The sequence below is a fragment of the Orcinus orca genome, chromosome 5, assembly GCF_937001465.1.
Source record: "Orcinus orca chromosome 5, mOrcOrc1.1, whole genome shotgun sequence".
Taxonomy (NCBI): Eukaryota; Metazoa; Chordata; class Mammalia; order Artiodactyla; family Delphinidae; genus Orcinus; species Orcinus orca.
This window is the reverse complement of record NC_064563.1, coordinates 95,112,852-95,135,673: the sequence shown is the minus strand read 5'-3', so window position 1 is coordinate 95,135,673 and position 22,822 is coordinate 95,112,852. Positions and strand designations below refer to the sequence as shown.

The 22,822-nt window shown below is 39.7% G+C and overlaps 1 protein-coding gene across 1 annotated transcript in view; it reads left to right on the top strand.

Moving 5' to 3' along the window:
• CCDC54 (coiled-coil domain containing 54) overlaps window positions 1-1,527 on the top strand; it is a 53,240-nt gene extending 51,713 nt beyond the window's left edge. The window contains 2 exon segments of the mRNA XM_004286900.2: window positions 255-728; window positions 730-1,527. Of these exon segments, the coding sequence (XP_004286948.2) occupies window positions 255-728; window positions 730-1,233 (978 nt within the window). The 3' untranslated portion in view covers window positions 1,234-1,527.
• Window positions 1,528-22,822: the final 21,295 nt, after the last annotated feature.

The window sequence follows — 22,822 nt, the reverse complement described above, 5'->3', positions numbered from 1 at the left end:
TGCTGCTTGGCAGATGTGGAATTCAAATTTCTCCAAGATCAGACAATGTCTTAAAAATGCTTACCAGAACAGGGAGATCATCTGGGTGCTTTGTGACCACCTAGAGGGGTGGGATAGGGAGGGTGGGAGGGAGATGCAAGAGGGAGGAGATATGGGGATATATGTATATGTTATAGCTGATTCACTTTGTTATAAAGCAGAAACTAACACACCATTGTAAAGCAATTATACTCCAATAACGACGTGAAAAAAAAAATGCTTACCATACATGTAAGAACCAGCACCCAAATTCAACTAGATATCCAACTATGATTTCCTATGATTGTGATCAAGATGACGTAAACGCTGATGAAGAAATGAATGTTATAGTAATGCTCCGAGATATTAAAACTGCCCAGATTGAAATCCTCAGGCAAGTGACTGACATTGTGGGTCCAGTACCAAAAATCCAGGAAAGGACTGACTTTTATCAGAAGCAAATGGAGGTACTGGAAACCAGAATGAATGTTAGTGAAGACAAACAGTGCACAATAACTAAAGATATCTTCTCTCTGAAGGAAGACATTGATGCTTTAAAGAAAAAGGTGACAGAATTGGAAAACCAGAATTCTTGCTCCAATGTACATTGTTTAGAGGTTCTGGATAGAGAAAAGGATAGAGAGATCATAGAACTTCTTCACAAACTCATACAACCAGAAACTTTGAAGAACACATTGGCTTCTACAGACTCTTGAAATCTCAGCAGAACCAGAGAAAGTGCCCGGTTATCCCAAGCCCACTGATCATCTTGAGGAAAAAACAATTTCTCCCCAAATTAAAGCTCTGAAGAAAAGTAATCATTAAAATGCCTTAAGAAGCTTTCAAAAAGCAACGTCAAATATTTGTATTTACCCAGACTTTAATACATGGATCAAGCTAACTTTTGTCCGTGGAGGAAAGTGGAGATTTTTCCTCAGTGCAACCAAGTTAGAGAAATCCATCCAGTGGCTTCTTTGTGGGCCAGCCATCCCTCCTGAGGAACCACTAGTCATAACCCAGAGATATTGTCCACTCACTGGGCCTATTGTAAGCTTGACCACAATCTGTCTCTCTGTTTTCAACTACATTTACTGTCTTTTTGGTTCCTCAAAAGAGGAAGTGACTCGACTACAGAGTAATTTTCTGCTTTGCTTGGTACAAAATAAATGTAACCTGGCCATTCCAAGCATTCACACATCTTTGTGGTTGCTGTGAACTCCTTGGTAGTTAGCTCACTATGGGTTGGCTGTCTGCAAAGTTTCTTTACGTCTACAGTAAGTTGAGGCATATCATCCCATTGGACAGTCGTGATACATTTTCTGTCAAGTTTCTTGTTTTCTCAAAGGCAATTCATGAGGACTCATCCAGCGCCCATTTCATAGATAATTGGAGGCAAAGAATAAAGGGGTCAAAGGAATGACAAACACATTTAGTAGCCCTCACGTCAGTTTTCTATGCATTCTTATCTTAGTGGCCTTAGCAGATAAGATTCGTGATACTAGAGACAGACTCTACTAACAAAATTTTAAACAGGATAGAGTGAAAAAGATACCCACTGTCAAGGTTACTAAAGTTAGAGCTATAAAAAATGAAAGGCACTGAAAGGACAAGTTATTGCCAGGAAAATATTTATTCCAAAAATGGGAGTTTTCTTTCAACTTCAACTTCGTCTCTATCAAACAATTAGAAAAGGGGGGAAAAGGTGACTATGGTATTGCGGTTTTATTTTTACATTTTCATGAAATGAGACAAATACCATATCTTGCAGGTTTGAGACAGAGGAAAAGGGAAAATCTGAGGCTGGATTTGTGAACTAAGTTAAATCTCAATCTCAACACTATACCACCATAGATTCTTATGTGACAGCCTTTGTTTGCATGAACCATATACTACATATCCAGGGTGTGTGCTTCATTTTTGGACATAATAGGTGGTTGCCACTGTAATGTAATTTTTCTAAATATCTAAATATCATGTAAATTAACTGCAAAAAAAATGTTTTCCTCACCACTAAGTTAGTAAATGAAATCTACCAATAGTCAGTCATATGCTGTTAAACTACAAATATCCTTGGAAAATGTACTATTTTAAACTATTCTCAGCTAATCATTTGAAATGAGGGCTTTGGCAGTTAGCTAAGAACAACCCAGTTTCAAATGAGGAAAAAGGAACTACGGTGAGTATAGAGGAAACAAAGGGAGAAGTAGGATAAGAAGACACAACATCATCTGGTGCCAGTCTGGTAATAATTATACATTACAACTTTTTCATTACAAAAATGCATTTTATTTGATCCTTATTTACAAATTTACAGATAAGATGTGCACATAACTTTTAAAATATGTCAATATGTGATAGGGGCAGCATGGATGATCCTATCATATACCTACTTAAAGCAAGGCTATCTATTAAATGGGTTTGTTTTCAATGGGTTAACAGTGCCAACAAAGTAAAGTATCGTTTTGGTAAAGGCACCAGCAAACTCTATGTCTATATTGACCATCAGCGATATCCGTAAAGAACAGCTGAGCTCTAGCTGGGCACATTGGTTGTGACCCTCGCATCAGAGTAACTAGGGAAGGTTGGCCATGACACAGGCAAATGACATTACAAGTGGCTACTGGGAGAGTAAAAAGTGACTCAACTGGTATTTGCCTGGGTCACCTGAGCCTCTATATTAATGCACATTTTCACTTTTTCTGCACTATGTTCCCCCTTTGCACTTGCTTCATGTTACTAGAGAGGCAAAGAGTTTAGGAAAAGAGCCTGGAATCAGAAGACCTTCGCTCTGAACAGTCTTAAATTCTACACTTGCAAGCTTTATTATTTCGTCTCAAGTACCTTTGTTTTGTCATCTATAAAAAGGGAATCATTATATTCACTTCATAAATATTTCTTCAGTGTTTGCTAATAGCAAGGGATAGTGGAGGGTAAAAGACAAAGTAGAAGACATTCCCTGTACTGTAGACACATAACATCGAATGGCACAAACAAAACACGTACACACAACTCTAAGGCACGATAGATGGGGATGGGCAGCAAAGAACAATATAAAAAGTGCTCCTGGTATCAGAGGAGAAAGAGGGTTGATGAGCCTTGTAGTAAGGAGGGAAGGTGAGGAGGAGATGGAGAGGGCAGTGTACAGAAAAACAAGAGCACAGAAGTGGAGCCAGTAGGGAACGTGGGAAATAAAAGTCACCAAGCATTTTATTAATGTAAAGTACTGACAGGCTATCTTTTTTTTTTTTTTGCGGTACGCAGGCCTCTCACTGTTGTGGCCTCTCCCGTCGTGGAGCACAGGCTCCGGACGCACAGGCTCAGCGGCCATGGCTCATGGGCCCAGCCGCTCTGTGGCATGTGGGATCTTCCCGGACCGGGGCACGAACCCGTGTCCCCTGCATTGGCAGGCGGACTCCCAACCACTGCGCCACCATGGAAGCCCTGGGCTATCATTTTAACTCTTCTATGGATCTCATTTTTCTCTTCAGGGATCCCCACCATGTTCATTTTAACCTGTTTTTCACCTACATAAGAATGTTAGAGAAGGAGAAAGTGAGAGGTACACTACATGATTTTCTCAGGATCTCAAACTTTCCCAGAAGATGACTGTTTTACCCTGTTAATTCACATTGGTTTCCTGTGAGGAAAGAGAATTTTGCTCTTGAGTCAAATACTTATTATCATCACTTAGATGAGATCTCACATGACTCATTAAAATTGTAACTCAACTTGAAACTACATGTGAGCAAATAGTTTTTCCCCAGTCCTTGCTTTCAAATCCACCTGCCTCTCAGCCTACTCACCTCCATCCCACCTGGCTCAGAGGAAGTGATGCCTCTCTTGTCCACCTTCCTCCTCCAGTGGCTCATAGGGTCTTCATCAGCTAGTCCTGTTCTTTCCTCCCTGTTAATCACTACTTCCCAATTCCTTGTGCTCAGCTTTCACAAGTATATGTTTGCCTTGTCCCTGCGTCCCCTCTTCTCTTGCTGATCTCTCGTCATCCTCTCTGAATGAGAGGCCCACCTTCCTGTCCCTACCTCCTCCTCTGTCACTCTTTCCACAGCTCTTAGAATCATGTCTTCCATGCTCTCTCTTCTGGTCCTCTTCCCATCACTCTGGCAGATCTTCCTCAGTCTCTTAGATGATTCCTCTGCCACTAGTCATTCCCTTAAAATACTGATGCTTCACTTTACTTTACTTCACTTTACTCACTCCCAAATCAAAGGACTCCTAACCCAGCCTCTCCTGAGACATCTTAAGCTTTAGTTCCAAGTCATCTTCTCTACTTGGATGAGTGTCAAACTCTTTATTTTCTAAAATTAACATTAATAGCTCTTCCTTCTTCTGACTCAAACCCATTTCTCTTCCAGTATCCTTTTTGTTAATGGCATGACAGTGCAAGCTAACCACAACACCAGACTGGAAATTACTCTCATCTTCTCCCTTACTTGATGTATTAATCGTCAAATCTTTCCCTGTTTTATCTTCCAACAGTTCATGGAATCCATCCTCTATCTCTGTCCCCACTTCTGTTTTGGTTCAAGCCATAATATCTCTATATGAATGAAAAGTTTTCCTGCTTGGTTTCCCAGCCTCCACAATGTCCACAGTCCAATCCTAATAGGGTAATTTTTTATGAAACAAAGATAATTTTTAAATTTATTTCTTATTGAGGTAACATTGGTTTATAACATTACATAAGCTTCACGTGTAAAACATTATATTTCTACTTCTGTATACCCTACAGCGTGCTCACCACCAAAACTTTAGTTTCCATCCATCACCATACAGTTGAGGCCCTTTACCCATTTTGCCCACTCCCCTCCCCAGTCCCTTCTGGTAACTACTGCTCTGTTCTCTGTATCTGTGTGTTTGTTTGTTTTTGAATTTAATTTTATTTATTTATTTTTTATACAGCAGGTTCTTATTAGTTATCTCTTTTATACATATTAGTGTATACATGTCAACCCCAATCTCCCAATTCATCACAACAACAACACCCGCCCCCCGCCGCTTCCCCCCTTGGTGTCCATACGCTTGTTCTCTACATCTGTGTCTCTATGTCTGCCTTGCAAGCCGGTTCATCTGTACCATCTGTGTGTTTGTTTTTGTTTGGTTTGGTTTGTTCATTTATTTTGTTTGTTTGTGATTCCACAGGCTGGAAAAAGCCAACTAGAAAGCTTTATTTTTTTCCTTCCAGTTTTATTGATACACAGCATTGTTTAAGGTGTATAACATAATGATTTGACACACACACACATCATGAAATGATTACAATAACTTTAACGAACATCCATCATCTCATACAAATACAAAATTAAAGAAAAAGAAAAAATATTTTTTCGTTGTGATGAGAACAACTTTCATATATAACATACAGCAGTGTTAATTATATTAATCATGTTATACACCACATCCCTAGTACTTTTTTATCTTATATAACTGGAAGTTTATATCTTTGACCACCTTTATCCAATTCCACCTCTTCCCACCCCCTGCCTCTGGTAACCACAAATCTTTTTCTATAAGTTTGTTTGTTTTTTGAAGTACAATTGACCTACAACACTATGTTAGTTCCCGGTATAAAACATGGTGATTCGATATTTCTATACATTACAAAATGATCACCATGATAAGTCCAGTTGCCACCTGTTCATAAAAAGATATTACATTATTATTGACTATATATTGACTATACTCCCCATTCTGTACATTTCACTCCCATGACTCATTTATTTTGTAACTGAAAGTTTGTACCTCTTAATTTCCCTCATAGTTTGTACCTATTTCACTCATCCCCCATACCCCTCCCCTCTGGCAGCTACCTGCTTATTCTCTGTATCTGTGACTTTGTTTCTGTTTAGTTATGTTTGTCCATTTGTTGTGTTTTTTAGATTCCACATATAAGTGAAATTCTCTGACTTATTTGACTTAGCGTAATGGACCTTCTAGGTCCATCTATGTTGTCGCAAATGGCAAGGTTTCATCTTTTTATGGCTGAGTAGTATTCCACTGTGTGTATATATATACCATATCTTCTTTATCCATTCATCCACTCATGGGCACTTTGGTCACTTCCACATATTGGCTATTGTAAATAATGCTTCAGTGAACATAAGGTTTGCGTATATCTTTTCAAATTAATGTTTTCATATTCTTTGGATAAATACACAGAAATGGGATAGCTGGATCATATGGTAGGTCTATTCTTAATTTTTTGAGGAATCGCCACACTGTTTTCCATAGTGGCCACCAATTTATGTTCCCATCAACGGTGTATGAGGGTTCCCTTTTCTCCACATCTTTGCTAACACTTGTTATTTCTTGCCTTTATAATAGGCCTGAAGCAATATCTCATTGTAGTTTTGATTAGCATTTCCCTATTAACTGGTGATGATGAACATATTTTCATATGACTGTTGGCCATCTGTGTGTCTCCTTTGGAAAAAATGTTTATTCAGGTTCTCTGCCCATTTTTGAATCAGGTTGTTTGTGCAGGTTTTTTGTTGTTGTTGTTATTGAGTTGTATGACTTCTTTATATATTTTGGATATTAACCCCTGAACAGATATATGATTTACAAATATCTTTTCCCATTCAGCACATTGTCTTTTCATTTTATTGATGGTTTCCTTTGCTGTGAAGAAGCTTTCTAGTTTGATGTAGTCCCATTTGTTTATATTTGCTTTTCCCTTGCCTAAGGACACACATCCAGAAATATATTGCCAAGACCACTGTCAAAGAGAGGGTGGGGTTTTTTTAAACAAACAGTTCTAAAATATTTTTATTGTTTCTCATAGTGAAGAGAATAAAATCCAAATTTCTTAGCAGAGCCTATGCTCTTTCCATCCTGAAGTTTTACCTTTGGAAGGCAGTGTTCCATAGTGGTAAAGCACAATGGCTATGGTGTCAGACTCGCCTGATTCAAGAGCCGGCTCTGTCACTCACTAGCTGTGTGACTTTGGAATTAAGTCAAAGTGTAAATTCCCAAAGCTTTAATATCCTTATTCCAAAATAAGAATAATAATCATAGATTGTTGCCAGGAATAATGATGATTATTATATGAAGCGCTTAGCAATCTAATTGACATACAGTCAGTATAAAATAAATGGTATTTATTAATAAGTTACTTCTTCATCCTCATCCTTCCATGATAATTTTACATGCAAACCACCATCCAACCACATGAAATGTCTTGCAGAATTTTTCAAATCTTGTATCTTTGTACTTGCTGCCCCTACTGCCTTGGATGCCTTTCTTTTATCTAGCTGATAAGCAGTAATTCGTCATTTGAGTCTCAATTCAAATATTTTTTCTCTAAGACACCTCCCTGACTCTTATTCTCTACCTCAGTCTCTCTGTAGCAGAAACTGGAGACTCCCAAAAAACCCCTGCCAGTGTTGCCATTGATTTTATATACATATAATATATATTGTCATTTTGTGCTCACATGTCTCCCTCATAAAAAATTGAGCTTTTTATTTTTTAAATTAATTAATTAATTAAATTTACTTTTGGCTGCATTGGGTCTTTGTTGCGGTGCGCAGGCTTTTCATCGTAGTGGCTTCTCTTGTTGTGGAGAACAGACTCTAGGTGCGCTGCCGGCGCACCTAGTTGTGACTCGCCGGCTCTAGAACTCAGACTCAGTAGTTGCGGCGAACGGTCTCTAACATATCAATAGACTATGCTTCAAACTTCATTTGTAAATCCGCTGAATGCAATTCAAAATGCATAGTCGCTCCATGGCATGTGGGATCTTCCTGGACCAGGGCTCAAACCCATGTCCCCTGCATTGGCAGGCGGATTCTTAACCACTGTGCCACCAGAGAAGTCCCAACTTTGAGCTGTTTATGTTAGAGACAGAAACTTACCTGTTTCTCTTAAACACCATAATCAGTTTTACTGAAAGGTAAATATTTTTGAATTAAGAAAAAGAAAAGAAAGCACCATTTTTCTCTACAAAGAGTGGATATAACAAGATGAATGGTTATAATGTATATGTCAAACATGAAAACCATTGCACATTCACCAAAATGTCTCAAACCATTTTTGTGGCTATCATATTAAGCACAATTATTGGATAGGCAGTGCTTGACAGTGAAAAGAGCAAAAACATTCAAAACAGAACAGTCTTTATTTACTGAACATTTATTATGTATCAGGCACTGTGCTAGGAGCTGAGTATACAATGGTGAACTTCATAACTATGTGATTTTGGCAAATTCCTTAAGCCTGTATTGTTCAGTTTTCTCAACTCTAAATTTGTATCATAAGACTGTTGTATTAATTAAATGAGACCATATGTATAAACTGCCCAGAACAGTGCCTGAATTAGTAGATACTTAACAAATGGTAGTCATTTCCTTCCTTCTCTAAGCTAGATGTTTAAAAAGGGCATGAAGGTGAACAGGGATGGACCCTGTCTCGATGAGCTCCCATTAGAACTCTGCCTCCTTTCATCAACCATAAAGGACTCCAGACAAATAATGAACCAAGTGACAGGCTGAATACAAAAGCTCCAAACCAACTCTTGACTCCCTCAACCAAAGATAGTGTCATAAGAATAAGATAGGGTGTGACGGCTCTCCTCCTGGTCTGGGCCTTCAACAAATATGCCATCATTTGTAACAGCCATTCACCAACCTTTAATTGCACACTATAAAAATAAACATCAGAGAAAAGTATTGGGGCGGGGGGTGGGAGTGGGGAAGAGACTCAGTTTAAGATAAATAATTTGGTTCAGTTAGGAATACTTGCTAGCATAGACACAGACATTAGAGCAACCTATTTATTCAAAACTGCATTCACCAACATTTACTGAAATGTGACTCTATGCCAGGAACTAGCTGAGCTAGATGTGAAGCAAAAGAGATGAAAATTACATATACTTTCTTTTCCTTTCCTGAAAAAGGAACATACTTTTCAATAGTGCTCTCTCCAGTTGCCAATTATTTTGGTCCATTGCTTCGATTTGGAGTAGAAAACCACATACTTCATTTAAAACTTAATTTCGTTTTGTCACAGGACACAACTCAAGTCTCATTAGGAAAAGACATTGCTATTCCTAAAAGTAATGTTTTAAGGTTAATTCTTCAAGTCACAAAAATGCAACCTTTTCTATATGCATCCAAAATGTAGACAGTCCCTAACATATCAATAGATTATGCTTCAAAACTTCATTTGTAAATCCGCTGAATACAATTCAAAATGCATATTACAAAGAAACAGTACTAGAGTTGGATTTGGGGCCAACCTGTAAAAGCCGACTGAACTACAATACACCTGAGATATTGGTACTCATTAAACTATAGAGCCAAGCTTGTGTGTGTTCTCGTGCCAAAGTGTATTCAGGAAAGTAACAAGAGCAGTATCCTGACAGCTGGATCAGGGTCCCCACTTCTGATAGTAGAGTGAAGATTTCAGAGATTGATGGTATTAGCAGGACACCTTGGGGAACTAGGAGACAAAGGGCAGGATGCAAATGGGGACCAATGCAGGAACTCTAAGGATGAAAAGCTGAGATGGGGAGTTCTTGGGCAGGGGAGACAAGTGCTCCATGTGGCTCCTGAAAATCTAGTCCAGGGAATAAGGGCTGAAGGGGGGCCAGGGTCATCTTTTACAGTGATGGATTGAAAGCTGAGATAGAAGGGAGAGGGTTTTTACATGTAAAGCACTTGGCATAATTCTTGGTACATGGTGGTGTTCAATAAATGGTGATGGAGATATTGGAGATGGTGAGGTAGAGGCAAAACCTGTAGGCTTTTCTCTCTCATTTGTCTTTTAGAATACAATCTACTTAGAAAACAACTGTATTGGTGAGAAACATGGAACTCCAAGCCTTTCTGAACTATGAAATATTAGTGGTCAGTGGAGCAGGGCAGTGGCTGGACCAATGAAGGTAGGAATGTTGCTCTTGTAAGGCTCTTGTGACAAAGATAGGATAAGTTTGCATAGCCCCTCATCCTTCCCCTTCTGCAGCCCACTCTTTTCACCTAAAGCTTGAGGTGGAAGAGTGTACTCCGTGGGGACATGCACCCCAGACAGAGGCAGAATCAAGGAAGAGGGGAAGGACAAGGAAAAGAAAAAAGAAAACCCCCAATAGGAGTGAAAAACACTCCTGAGGTTCTGGTGCAGCCCTTCATACAATAAGGATCTTCCCACCAGGCAGAAGTAAGGCACTACACCATGTGTTCTGAAAATACTTTAAAAAAAAAAACAAAAACAGGCAGTGCCTCCAAGGCAGTTAAATCAAATGTGATGGTCATCCTTTTTCTACTTTGGGTTACATTTTAGCTCTAAAGAATTTGTAAAGCTTCCAGGAACAGCTCTCCACAGGACTTTTCCAATCTTTTCCTTTAGTCAAGGATCCCACCTATTTTTAGCCATTTCTCCTCTCCCCGGCTCTTATCGAAGCTAGGAAATGAAATGCATGAAAACGTGCCCAGGTGGTAGTGTGATTCTGATGATGTATTCTTTCTACCAGTCCTTTCAGAAGGGGTGCTCTCATGAGACAATACCCCGATGGAAGGTGTGACACATCTTTTGGATATCAGAAAATTGAAATATGGGTGCCACTCTTATTTATAGTGACCCTCAGTCAACTTATCTTTGCCAACTATAAAGATACTAATTGCTTGATGTACAGGTTGTAATTGGATCACAGCCATCAGTGACATGGTTATTTGTTGTTATAGAAATATTAACAAAATTATGCCTAAGGCAGTCTAATTAGAAGAACACCATCAGTGACCTAACTGGCATTTTCAATATGTTATCTAAGAGGTATGATCAGAAGACAAGTCAGAGCTAATTTAATGATGTTTCTGATCAGAGGCTGCTCTGAGGGCAGTGAGTTATTGAAGGAGACAAAGAGGAATTGATGAGTGGCAGATTCATGCAGGCTATTTGAGGACAACAAAAAGCAATGGAATTTACTAGATTCAATCTTGTTGCAAGGCATGACAAAAGTTTCCTTCCTTCTCAGCAGCAGAATCCCAAAGTCATCAAAGTTATCTATGAAAACAAGCCTAAAGATTATCTAGTTCAGTGATATTCAAGTGGGCTTTTAAAAATCTCCTGGGAGACCAATATCATGACATATCTGTGAGTCAGGGGGCATAAACTTATCGCTACCCCATTTGAGAATCATGACTATATAATGCAGCAGTATAATATAGGGAACTAAGAACAAACACCTACATATCAGATAGGCCTGAATTAAGAAGGGATATGTTATTCACTAGTTGTGTAACCTTGCTGAGTTTTTAAAATTTTCTAAGCCAATTTCCTTGTCTCTAAATTGGGGATAATAATAATGCAAAATCATGTGCTGAGAATGAAATGAGGAAAAGTGCTTCACTCGGCATCTGACACATAGTAAATACTCAATAAATATAACTTGTGATGGTTAATTGTGTGTGTCAACTTGACTAGGTTAAGGGATGTCCAGATAGCTCGTAAAACATTTCTGCATGTGTCTGTGAAGATATTTCCAGAAGAGATTAGCATTTGAATCTGTAGTCTAGGTAAAAATGATTTCCCTCCCCAATGCAGTGGGCATCAACCAATCTGTTGACAGCCTGAATAAAACAAAACGGTGGAGGAACGGTGCATTTCCTCTCTGCTGGAGCTAGACCATTCATCTTTTCCTGATCTTAGACATCAGCACTCCTGGCTTTTGCACCTTTGGCCTTGGACCAGGACTTACACCCTCAGCCCTCCAGTTCTTGGGCCTTAGGACTCAGACTGGGACTTACACCACTGGTTCCCCTGGGTTCTCAAGCCTTCAGGTTTGGACTGGAGCTATACCATCAGCTTTCCTGGGCCTCCAGCTTGAAGGTGGCAGATCATGGGACTTCTCAGCCACCATAATTGCATTAGCCAATCCCTCACAATAAATCTCTTCTTATGTATCTATCCTACTCATTCTGATTCTCTGCAGAACCCGAATACATACTCTACTACTATTACTATTGAATTTGCTGGGCAGCAACTATCCAGTATGTTGAGGCAGAAAAAGACTGAGGACCAAAATGTTAGTCCAACTCACTCAAGAGGAACCTGAGATCCAGAGGTAGAAGTGACTTGCCTAAAGTTACCCAGATTAGAAGAGTCTGGACCAGATTTCAGATGGTGGGTCTGGTGCCCTTTAGGCCACAGTGAATTCTTGCATTCTGACAGATAAAAGAATACCAGAGGCACTTCCCTGGTGATCCAGCAGTTAAGACTCCATGCTCCCAGTGCAGGGGGCCCAGGTTCAATCCCTGGTCAGGGAACTAGATCTCGCACGCCACAACTAAAGATCCCGCGTGCCGCAACTAAGACCCAGCAAAACCAAATAAATAAATATTAAAAAAAAAAGAAGAAGAATAGCAAGATGTAGGGGGGGGGGGCTTCCCTGGTGGCGCAGTGGTTGAGAGTCCGCCTGCCGATGCAGGGGACACGGGCTCGTGCCCCGGTCTGGGAAGATCCCACATGCCGCGGAGCGGCTGGGCCCGTGAGCCATGGCCGCTGAGCCTGTGCGTCCGGAGCCTGTGCTCCGCAACGGGAGAGGCCGCAACGGGAGAGGCCACAACAGTGAGAGGCCCGCGTACCGCCAAAAACACACACAAACACACACACACACACACACACACACACACAAAGATGCAGGGGGAAATGCATTGGGTTAGTGGTCAAAGACACATTTAACTATGTCTTTCACCATCTCTGTGAGCTTCCTAATGTTCTCTAAGTAGGGCGGTGCATTGATCAAGGATAAGAAATCTACCATTACTGCCACCCAACCTCTTTCCCCAGCTCATTCATTCCTTTTTCCATTATCTTTGAAACTTGGACCTTTCTCGCACTAGAATTTGCCATGTGGGTCTTCTATTATCTGAGCATTTCATCAGGGATCAGGCACAAATATTATATGGCAATGTGTTTGTGTATACACACATGCATATATTTGGTATCAAATATATATGTATACATATATATCTATATCAAATATATATGTGTAGATAAAACTTTTGATTAATTTCTTTGCCTTTTGTCAGTGATATTTTTCTGGTTATTATAGTTTGTTTAAAAGTAATAATAATAAATACACACAGACTTCTGGTAGAAGCCTCAGATCGTACTTCTAAATGTTAAAGTATTTTTAAAAAGTTGAAGAGCTGTGAACAGTGTTTAAGTAGCTTATATGAGTTTTAAAGGACAGTGATAACCTGTCCTGATAAGGACAGCCTGTCATTCAAGGGAACAACAGAGTTTGGCAGGAAATATGTATTAATACACGACATAAAACCTAGTGAACCACACTCTTAGCCTGTCTTCCTTCTCATCGTCTTTAAAACATAGAGTATTTCTCTTTCCCTCTTTTCCTGTGTTTTTGATAATGTGTTACTATTTCCACCCATGGGCTTTTCCCTCCCCTTTACCTCTCTCTCTCTCCATGTCTCTGTGTCCCTCCCTCTTTCCTCTCTCTATCTCAGTTTTTCTCAGACATACATTCACTTGCCAGCCAAGGTCATGTGCACTTACTTGTCTTTCCTCTTTTCCCCTGCTCAGTTTCAGCCCATGAACCTTAGTGTTGACCTTTTCCTAGTCTTCCTGATTCTACTTCCAGGCATCCCTGGTATATTAGTCAGGATTCTCCAGAAACAGAACGAATGAATGAATGAGTGAATGAATGAATGAAAACATACATACCTACATAAAATTTAAAATACACAAAAATATATAAAGGGATTTATTATAAAGTGTTGGCTCATGTGATAATGGAGACTGAGAAGCCTCATGATCTGCCACCTGCAGGCAGAGGTCCAGGAGAGCCCATGGTGTAGTTCAAAAGCCTGAGAGCCAGAAAATCAATGGTGTAGATGCCAGTCCAAGTCTGAAGCCTTGACAAGCAGGAGCACCAAGGGCAGGTGACGATCGATGTCCCAGCTCATCAGTGAGGAAGAGAGTGAATTCAACCTTCTTCCACCTTTTTGTGCTATTGAGGCCCTCAGATTACATGATGCTTGTGCACGTTGGAGGAGACCATCTGCTTTACTCAGGTCACCCACTCAAATGTTAATCTCTTCCAGAAACACTATCACAAACACACCCAGAAATAATATCTAACCAGTTATCTGGGCATGTGGCCATGTATACCTATTCCACAGACTTTCTTCTCCAGGTCCTGATTTCTGTATCCAGTTCATGCCAGCAACTACACTTCACCCTCTGATTATCCCCTTTGGATGGCTGCTTCAATTTACATAACTGAATCTGGACTGTATCTCCACTCTAATTATAGTTTTAGGGTGACCTCCTAAGACAGTTTCCCAAAAACACTACTTCCTCCATTTTTGGTCAGTCTTCCTTTGCTGCTCTCCTCATATGCCTTTCTTTTTCATTCCAACTTTCATGTTCCCCCCAAAAAAATTAATCATGATATAGAATAAAAGTTTACTATAGATTTTATTATATATAATGAAGACAATTGAATGTCCCTTATTCTGAATTTCAAACACAGGTGAGTGGAGTAAGTTATAATTTAACTAGGGAAATAACATTAATTGTAGTTGTTTTTACTTATTATTTTCTTATAGTCTCTCAGTTGAGAAAAGAACTCTCTATGCTGAGAAAATATATAAAGAAGGGTCTTAATCTAATTTTCTTCTCTTTATTTGCTCTATTATTGTGGTCCCTTTATAGCTTCCAACAAATTAATTTATTTTTAATTTCTAAGGAGGGGTAGGAGGTATTTTGGTTGGGTTTTTTTTTCAGTTCACTGAAAATGGCTTTCAGAATAAGCATGTTTTGCAGAACTCTGATCATAACTGTCATCTACAACAATGAAAAGAAAGTCAAGAAGAACACGGACACAATAATTATACATAAATTTCAGATTTTTGGAAATTACTTGAATCTGAGATGAGATAGCTTGCATAGCTCCCCCGTTTTCTCTGTTTTTAAAAAAATTCACAAGTTTTGAACTTTCACAATTGTAAAATCAATTACAATGTACTTATAACTTTGGGAATACTATTGTATATGACTGAGCAGCCTAAAGAAGACTGAAAAAATTGGAAAGATTCAATTCACCATGACTCATTTAAATGGGCCAACAAACTAGCAGCCTCAGATTCATTTCTGTCACATTATTAAAACAAGCTCAGCTCACAGACAAATGGAATTTTTAATCAGTAGTGAAATTTCCCCAGCCAACTCTTCTGGTCTCTTGTTAATTGAATGTGCAGAATAGCCTTTAAGGACAAGAAAGGCATGCATGGACATGATGGGGCTCAGCTACACAGGGGCCCTCTTCCCCAGTGCATTCTCCTACAGTCCCTACAGTGGGTAAGAAGCCCTGAAACTTATCTCAGTCCCAAACTCCTCAATTCTGTGTGATTTTTTTTAAACAGGCCCCTTTCCAGGACATACATTGGAAAGGAAAATGAAGAGGATATGTCCTCCTCCCAGTCTGTGAAAATTAAGAATTTTAATCTGCCAAATCAGCCCCAACTCCATTGAAATAAGTCCCAAATTGAGTGAGGCAGCACCAGGTCCTCCTACTGTTATCTTGGGTTTATCTCACCATGGTCATGGATGATTCATTCATGCATTAGTTAATTTACCAATCACTGAGCACCTACTATCAATATATACCAGACACCATGCTAAGTACTTGGTAATATGTTGGTGAGTAAAACAGATACGATACTATCCTGAAGCTCCCAGGGAATGGGTTAGAGACCCAGAGTCTTCCTAAAGTTTCCTCTTCTCAGATGCCAATCTGTTTTCAGTCTCTTCAGAGCCATTGCTATGTGGTGACTCACTTCCTTTGCTTTGGCCCTGGACATGACTTGCCACTTCTATCTCCCCCTGGGGTGCTTCCTTGGCCCCCATCGTTAAGTGATAGACACTGTTGATTGGGCTACCCAAGAGCCATTTCCCACCCTTTTCTACCACATGCCTCCACCAAAGAGGCTACATAGTCAAGTATACGCTTTTATAGCTTCTTTTATCCTCTGGCCCCAGATGGTAGCAAAGATCTGCTGGAGGGAAATCTGAGGAATTTTTTCTTCCTTGATAAAGAGGGACACATGCAACTGGTAAGCACTTCCAGGTTTCTACTTCTTCCTGTTTTGAAAGCAGAAATAATGGCTGGAACGTCAGCACTTATATTGTGAACTTGAGGAAAGATCAAGAGACTACAAAGATACCAGCCCTGACATTGCTGAGCCACTGAAACAACACCAGCAATCTGTATTGAAGGACTGATTATTATATGAACCAGTATTATTATATGAACCATATATTATATATATGAATATATAATATATTCATTAATATACGAATATATTATATATAAAATATATGAATATATTTTCATATGTTATATGAAAATAATTTCATATTATTTATTATATGAAAATAAATCCATATTGTTTAAGTCAATGTAGTTGGATTTTTTTGTCATTTGCAGTCCAGTGCAAGTCTTACTGACACATTATCACAGCCAAGGGTGCCTCAGCATCTTAAGAGTTTAGCAAATCTTTCTATTCTTGTGCTGTCCAGAACAAGAGTGAAAAACTAGTCCCAAAGTGTTATTCAATCCTGATGAAGTCTACAAGCACATCAGGATTCTCATGGTTGTTGGGTTTCCATCAACTTTTATTTTGGTTGTTTGCCTGGGGCTACTTATCACATCATCTTGTGGGACTGAGTATGAGAAGTGAGACCTGTGGTGCGTGTATGTACCCAATCTCCATGCCAGTGGAGTGACACAGATATCAACTCACTTTATTTACTTATTTATTTATTTGGCTGTGTTGGGTCTTCGTTGCTGCATGCAGGCTTTCTCTAATTGCAGCAACTGGGGGCTACTCTTCGTTGTGGTGCGTGGGCTTCTCATTTCGGTGGCTTCTCTTGTTGTGGAGCACAAGCTCTAGGTGCACGGGCTTCAGTAGTTGTGGCACACAGGCTCAGTAGTTGTGGCTCTCGGGCTCTAGAGCACAGGCTCAGTAGTTTTGGCACACGGGCTTAGTTGCTCCGTGACATGCGGCATGTTCCTGGACCAGGGCTTGAACCTGTGTCTCCTGCGTTGGTAGGCAGATTCTTAGCCACTGCACCACCAGGGAAGCCCCTCAACTCACTTTAAATAAGATTATGGCACCTTACCTCTTAAGTACTCCCCAGGTAGGAAGGCATCCACAAATGCACTCCTACATCTTAATCTCCCAATAATATTGTTACTAATTTCAAGCTCTGGAGGTATATATGCAAATACCCTCAGATCACAAGAGGATTTAAGTCATATTTCATTCTAAAGGAGAGTCATATTTAAATATTTTAAACTTCACATTCATTATCTCTCTCCTCCTGTTACTAAATAGAAAGTATTTTCTATCATAGGAAAATCTCTTGATCTGTGCGAAGAATCCCATCTCCTCCCACTTTCTCAGGAACTTCTCCCTCTGGATTATATCCATTGTCTCTTACATAACTTCAAACTCTTTCTTCACCAGAATTTCTTCATTATCATTTAAACATACTATTTCTCCTATTTTAAAAAACAAAATTTTACCAGACTACAAATTTCCAACTAAAATCTTATCTATTCTCCTAGTTACAAAATATATAGCTATAGCTTCAACTCCTAGTTTTTCTTACTATTGACTTCTCAGTCCTTTCTAGTCTGGCGTCTGTTCTTCCCAACCAAGAACTAACCAGGCCCAACCCTGCTCAGCTTTCGAGATCAGACAAGATCGGGCGTGTTCAAAGGGGTATGGCCATATACCTGGCTTCTGTTCTTACCACCTAAATTCTAGCCCTAAGCCACCCATGACCTACATGTTGCCAAGTCAATGAAACTGTTCACATCTATCCTATTTAAACTCCCAGCTTCCTCTGTAGTACACAGGTTTCCACTTCTCCCTCTACAACAGTCTCTTTCCTTGCCTTGCATCCTTCCATGTCCCCACACTTCCTTTGTTTTTCTTCTGATTTATTATCAGCCTGCTTTGCTGACGTCTCCTCCTCTACCCACCTTTTTGTGTAGAACTTCCTTAGGGCTCAGTCTTGGGCCCTCTTCAATTCTCTCCCAAAGTGATCTCATCTATTCCAGTATCTTCAAACACCATCTACAGGCAATGGTTTTGTTTGTTTGTTTGTTTGTTTGTTTTTGCGGTACTCGGGCCTCTCACTGTTGTGGCCTCTCCCATTGCGGAGCGCAGGCTCCAGACGCGCAGGCTCCAGCGGCCATGGCTCACGGGCCCAGCCGCTCCGCGGCATGTGGGATCCTCCCAGACTGGGAACGAACCCGTGTCCCCTGCATCAGCAGGCGGACTCTCAACCACTGCGCCACCAGGGAAGCCCCAGGCAATGGTTTTAAAATCATATCTCCAGCCCAGATTGCTCTTCTGAGTTACAGACTCATTGCTCCAAATGTTTATATTATCTCCAGTTGAGACACTTGAACCTGTTATAAGAATCTCAAATACAACATGCCCCCAAGTAAACTTATCATCTCTAACTATCTTATCCCCAAACTGCTTCTCTTCTAGCGTTACCTATCATGGTAAATGGTACTAACATCCTCCCAGACTCTTCAGTAAAGAAGTCTATGAGCCATTCTTAACACTTCCCCCTCCTTCAACGATTCTCCCCCAACTTCTGCACATACCCCTCCGCCTCCAAAAAATCAATCACAGATTCAGTTGATGCTGCCTCCTAAGTCCATCTGCTTTCCAATTTAAGTCACCATCATCTCTCACCTGGGCTACTTAAATGACCCTCTCGCTAGTGTCCTCTAACCCACTTTTCCTTGCCCCAAGCCCATTTTTCACATAGCAGTGAGAGCAACCATTTAAAATGTAAATCGGATTAAATCATTCCTCTACTAAAACTATTTCATGAGTTCTAAGTATTAAATCCAAAATCCTTCTTTGTGTTTCCTGAACAAACAAACTCTTTTTTGCCTCAAGGTATTACATATGCCTCTTCCAGGAATGCTGTTTCTTCCAGACTGTGCATAGCTAACTATTACTCATCTTTCAGGTATGAGCTTAATCACTATTTTCTTAAGGAAAACTCTCCTGATTAAGTTAGAAATAGTGTCAGATTCCCTATTTACTTTCATACCACCTTGTGATTTTTAATTATAGGATTGTCACCATAGTAATTAAATCCTACTTGTGTGATTATCTAGTAGAGAGACCCTAACTAAATAACGTAAGCTCCATGAGGGTAGTACTGGATATAATACGCTCACTGATGTATTCTCAGTGGCAAGCAGTGGGGAATAGTAGGTGATCAATAAGAGTTGGATGCATAAGCTGAGTTTCATGTAGTTCTGACTTTAAGACCTATATTAACTTCCTGTTCTGATCATAGACATGTATGGCTTTAATTATGATGAAATACTTATGTTCTAATTATAAGTATTTAATTACATTTAATTATCTAATTGTGGTGTACTTACACTTACAGAAGTATTTAATTGTGAAAAGGGATAATTTCTATAAACTAAAAGAAGTACTGAATTTTTCTAGGAAGTTCATTTTAGGAGCAAAATTTCATTGTTAGTGAAGACTACTGGACAGATAATTATAAAAAGAGGAAAGAAAAAAAGTCAAAAGTCAACTAATCCAGTAAAATTGTTATATTAACTATCAAGGTTCAAAATACGTTAGAATAAAAGCTCCCACTTTTTCAAGATATTTTCTAAGTTGAATGAAATTTTAATTCCAAATCTAGAGCTATGAGATTAAGAAACAAAGTTGAAGAGTGACACTCCAAAAATTCCCTCTAGAAAAATTCTAATATAAGAGCTTAAAGGCCAGTCTGTGTCCCTGAGGTCCATTAGTAATACATGTGGGGACAGAATGATTAACATGGAATGAGAGATGACGGGGGAAACCCCTGTCGAAGAGGAAAAAGACAGATGAGGATTTGAATTCTGAGAAAGTCCAAATTCTCAAGGGCTCTGATCTATTGACATAAGAATATTGCGGCAGACAGAGTGAGAAAAAGTAATTAGAGCAGGTTTCTCAACCTTGGCACTACTGACATTTTGTGCTGAATAATCCTTTGTTTCAGGGGTCTGTCCTACGCAATGTAGGATATTTAGTAGCAAGCCTGGTCTCTACCCAATGGATGCCAATAGCACTCCCCCCTGAAAGTAGTTATACTCAAAAATGTCTCTAGACATCTCCAATGTCCCCTGGGGAGGCAAAACTGCCCCTGATTGAGAACCACTGGATTAGAAAAAGTCAAAGGGATTAGCTGAATCAAAAAAGGACAAAGAGACAAAGGGTTTGGTTTTTGTTTTTGTTTTTGTTTTTATCGTTCACCGGTTTATCGATTCATACAGTCCTTCACTCATCTGACAAGTCACAGTACTAGACATTGTGTTCCAAAGATGAGTAGAGCACAGGCTCTGTTCAGAGCTGAAAGTCTACTTCTAAGACAAAGAGGCCATTGTCTTAGAACAGATCATGGATTTGCAGTTATGTGAGGTGTTGGTTTTAATGCATAAACAAAGTTACCCAAGAAAGGTCTCAACCTTGCTCAAGACGCACAGCATACCTAGTTAGAGTGGATGTAGGGAATTAGCATTCACATTCAATTCAGCTTCCTAGGACACCCTCCTGACCTGCACCAGTTGGAGAGATAAAACTACTTGGTCCAGGATCCCTTGCTACCAGGTTTCCTGGTGCAGACTGGCTCAGTCCTTCAATCCTTTGCCTGAGATTGAATCTGAAAGTGAAGACCAGCCCATCTTCCTACTGCTGGCTGCTCACAGGCACAGTCCTGGAGTATTTGGGATTTCCCCAGCCATGTTCCAAAGGGGTTTGGGGTTCCAAAGGTAGGTGCAGTGAGGATAGTGGTGGCTTCCTGACCTCCGAACAGCAGCTATAGCACTGTGTTCTTGAACTCAACAAGTCAGTAGTGCCCTCCTAATTCCACATACCTGCTCTGAGAGAGGCAGCAGCACTCCTGGCAGTCCAGGTAGCAATATTATTCTGGAATTTTTTCTGAAAGATTCAACCATAGTCTCTAGCACTCTGATGAATATGTATGAGCCTGGTTCTTTTAATTCCAGTTTATCCTACTTAAAATATGTAAAGTGAGTTCTGCTTTTTGCAAATTGAGCCCAGCAACTCTATACAACAAACTGCAATAACTCAGTAAACCCCTCACACTGTGTGATCACACACCCTCAGTAAGAAAAAAGATCAGATTCTTCAGTTAAGCACCAGATGAAGAATTTGGCTTCCGTTTAGGGGCCATGCTGCATGAAAAATATGTTTGTTTTTGTTTGTGTGTTGTTGAATTGATACGAGTAAAAATATAAGATTTGTGCTGTAAGTGCAGTGCCAGAGACAAGCACAGTGTGCAATAAGGAGGCGGTACGTAGTCAGGGAAAATGTTTTAGAGAAGGGATGCCGGAGCCGAGTCTTAAAGTATGAGTATGTGCCAGGAAAATTACATTCAAGGTTGGAAGCAGAGCATGTGCCACAGGTATAATGAAAGCATGGTATATTTACAGAGCTAGAAATTGTTCAGGGCAGCTGGATTGTATGAGAGGTAGGAAGTGTTCAGAGATCAGCTGGACAGCAGAAACAAGATCATGAAAGAGAGGGAGCAATATAACTTCCCCATTTTCTTGAGTCTAAGAGGCCACCGATTATGACACACTGTCTATAAGAGGTTTCAAGTTAAAAATGTAAACGTCACACTAAATGTACTCATTTATTTTAAAACTAACTAAAAATACCATTCACTTATCGATCTAAACTCTCTCTTTTCAATACCTAAACCAGAATTCGACCTAAACCTTCTTGACAATATTTGCCTAGGACAGTCTAGAGGATCTGGAGTTCCTTCTAAATCACCTTCAGTGATTTGGAGTTTGGTTAAAGTTAGCTTTTCACCGCGCCTGTGATCTTGACATTTTTTAAGATTGTCAGTAAATTTCAAGCCATATCAAATCATATTAGGACTTTCTCCTCTGCATTTCCTATTTGGTTGAACTCAGCATTTTGTGTTTTCTCTTATTACCTTATTACATATTACTGTAGGTCAAATAGCTTCTCTTAAAAGTTAGCCAAAAACTTTTCACAGATCGGTATTCCAATACTGACTAATAGTCCTATGTGAAAAAGAAATTAGCCACACGAACTTCTCCCTGTTTTGGAAAGCCTGTGATCCGTTGCAAGAGATCTGGCAAGTTCGACACCCTTTAATTCCATCTCCTGGAGTACATGACAGGCAATCTTCTATGTACAGAATTTATTTTCATTTCAGTGCTGCATCATAAAGATATCCTTTTGCAGACATTCTAAGCAAAGAATTAGGGATCCAAATTTAGGTTAAATTCAACCACTTGTTATCAGTGCAAAAAAGCTCAACTGGGAGAGATAATAAAATGAAGAAATACCACAATGCATCGCTTGGTTCACAGATGCTCAAGAAATGACTACTGATGAAACACTATAACTCTCTCCTCTGCCTGGCAAACTTATAAGACATTTTGACTGTAAGAGTCTTCCTGTCTTCAGAAATGGCAAAAGGTAAGGAAAAAAAAACATACCTCAGGCAAATTAGGGCCTTGAACAAAGTCCAGTGTGGGCCCCTGCACATTACAGAAAAACTTCTTCTTTCTCCTTCAGACCAGGAGATATGGGGTGTGGTCAAGGCCAAGCAAAAAAGATAATTTTGGATGAGAAGTGAGAGTGGAACAAGAGGACAAGTAAATAGAAAGAAGACCTTTGCTTTGGGGTAAGAGATGATTTTATTAAAAAACAAAACAAGCAAACAACAA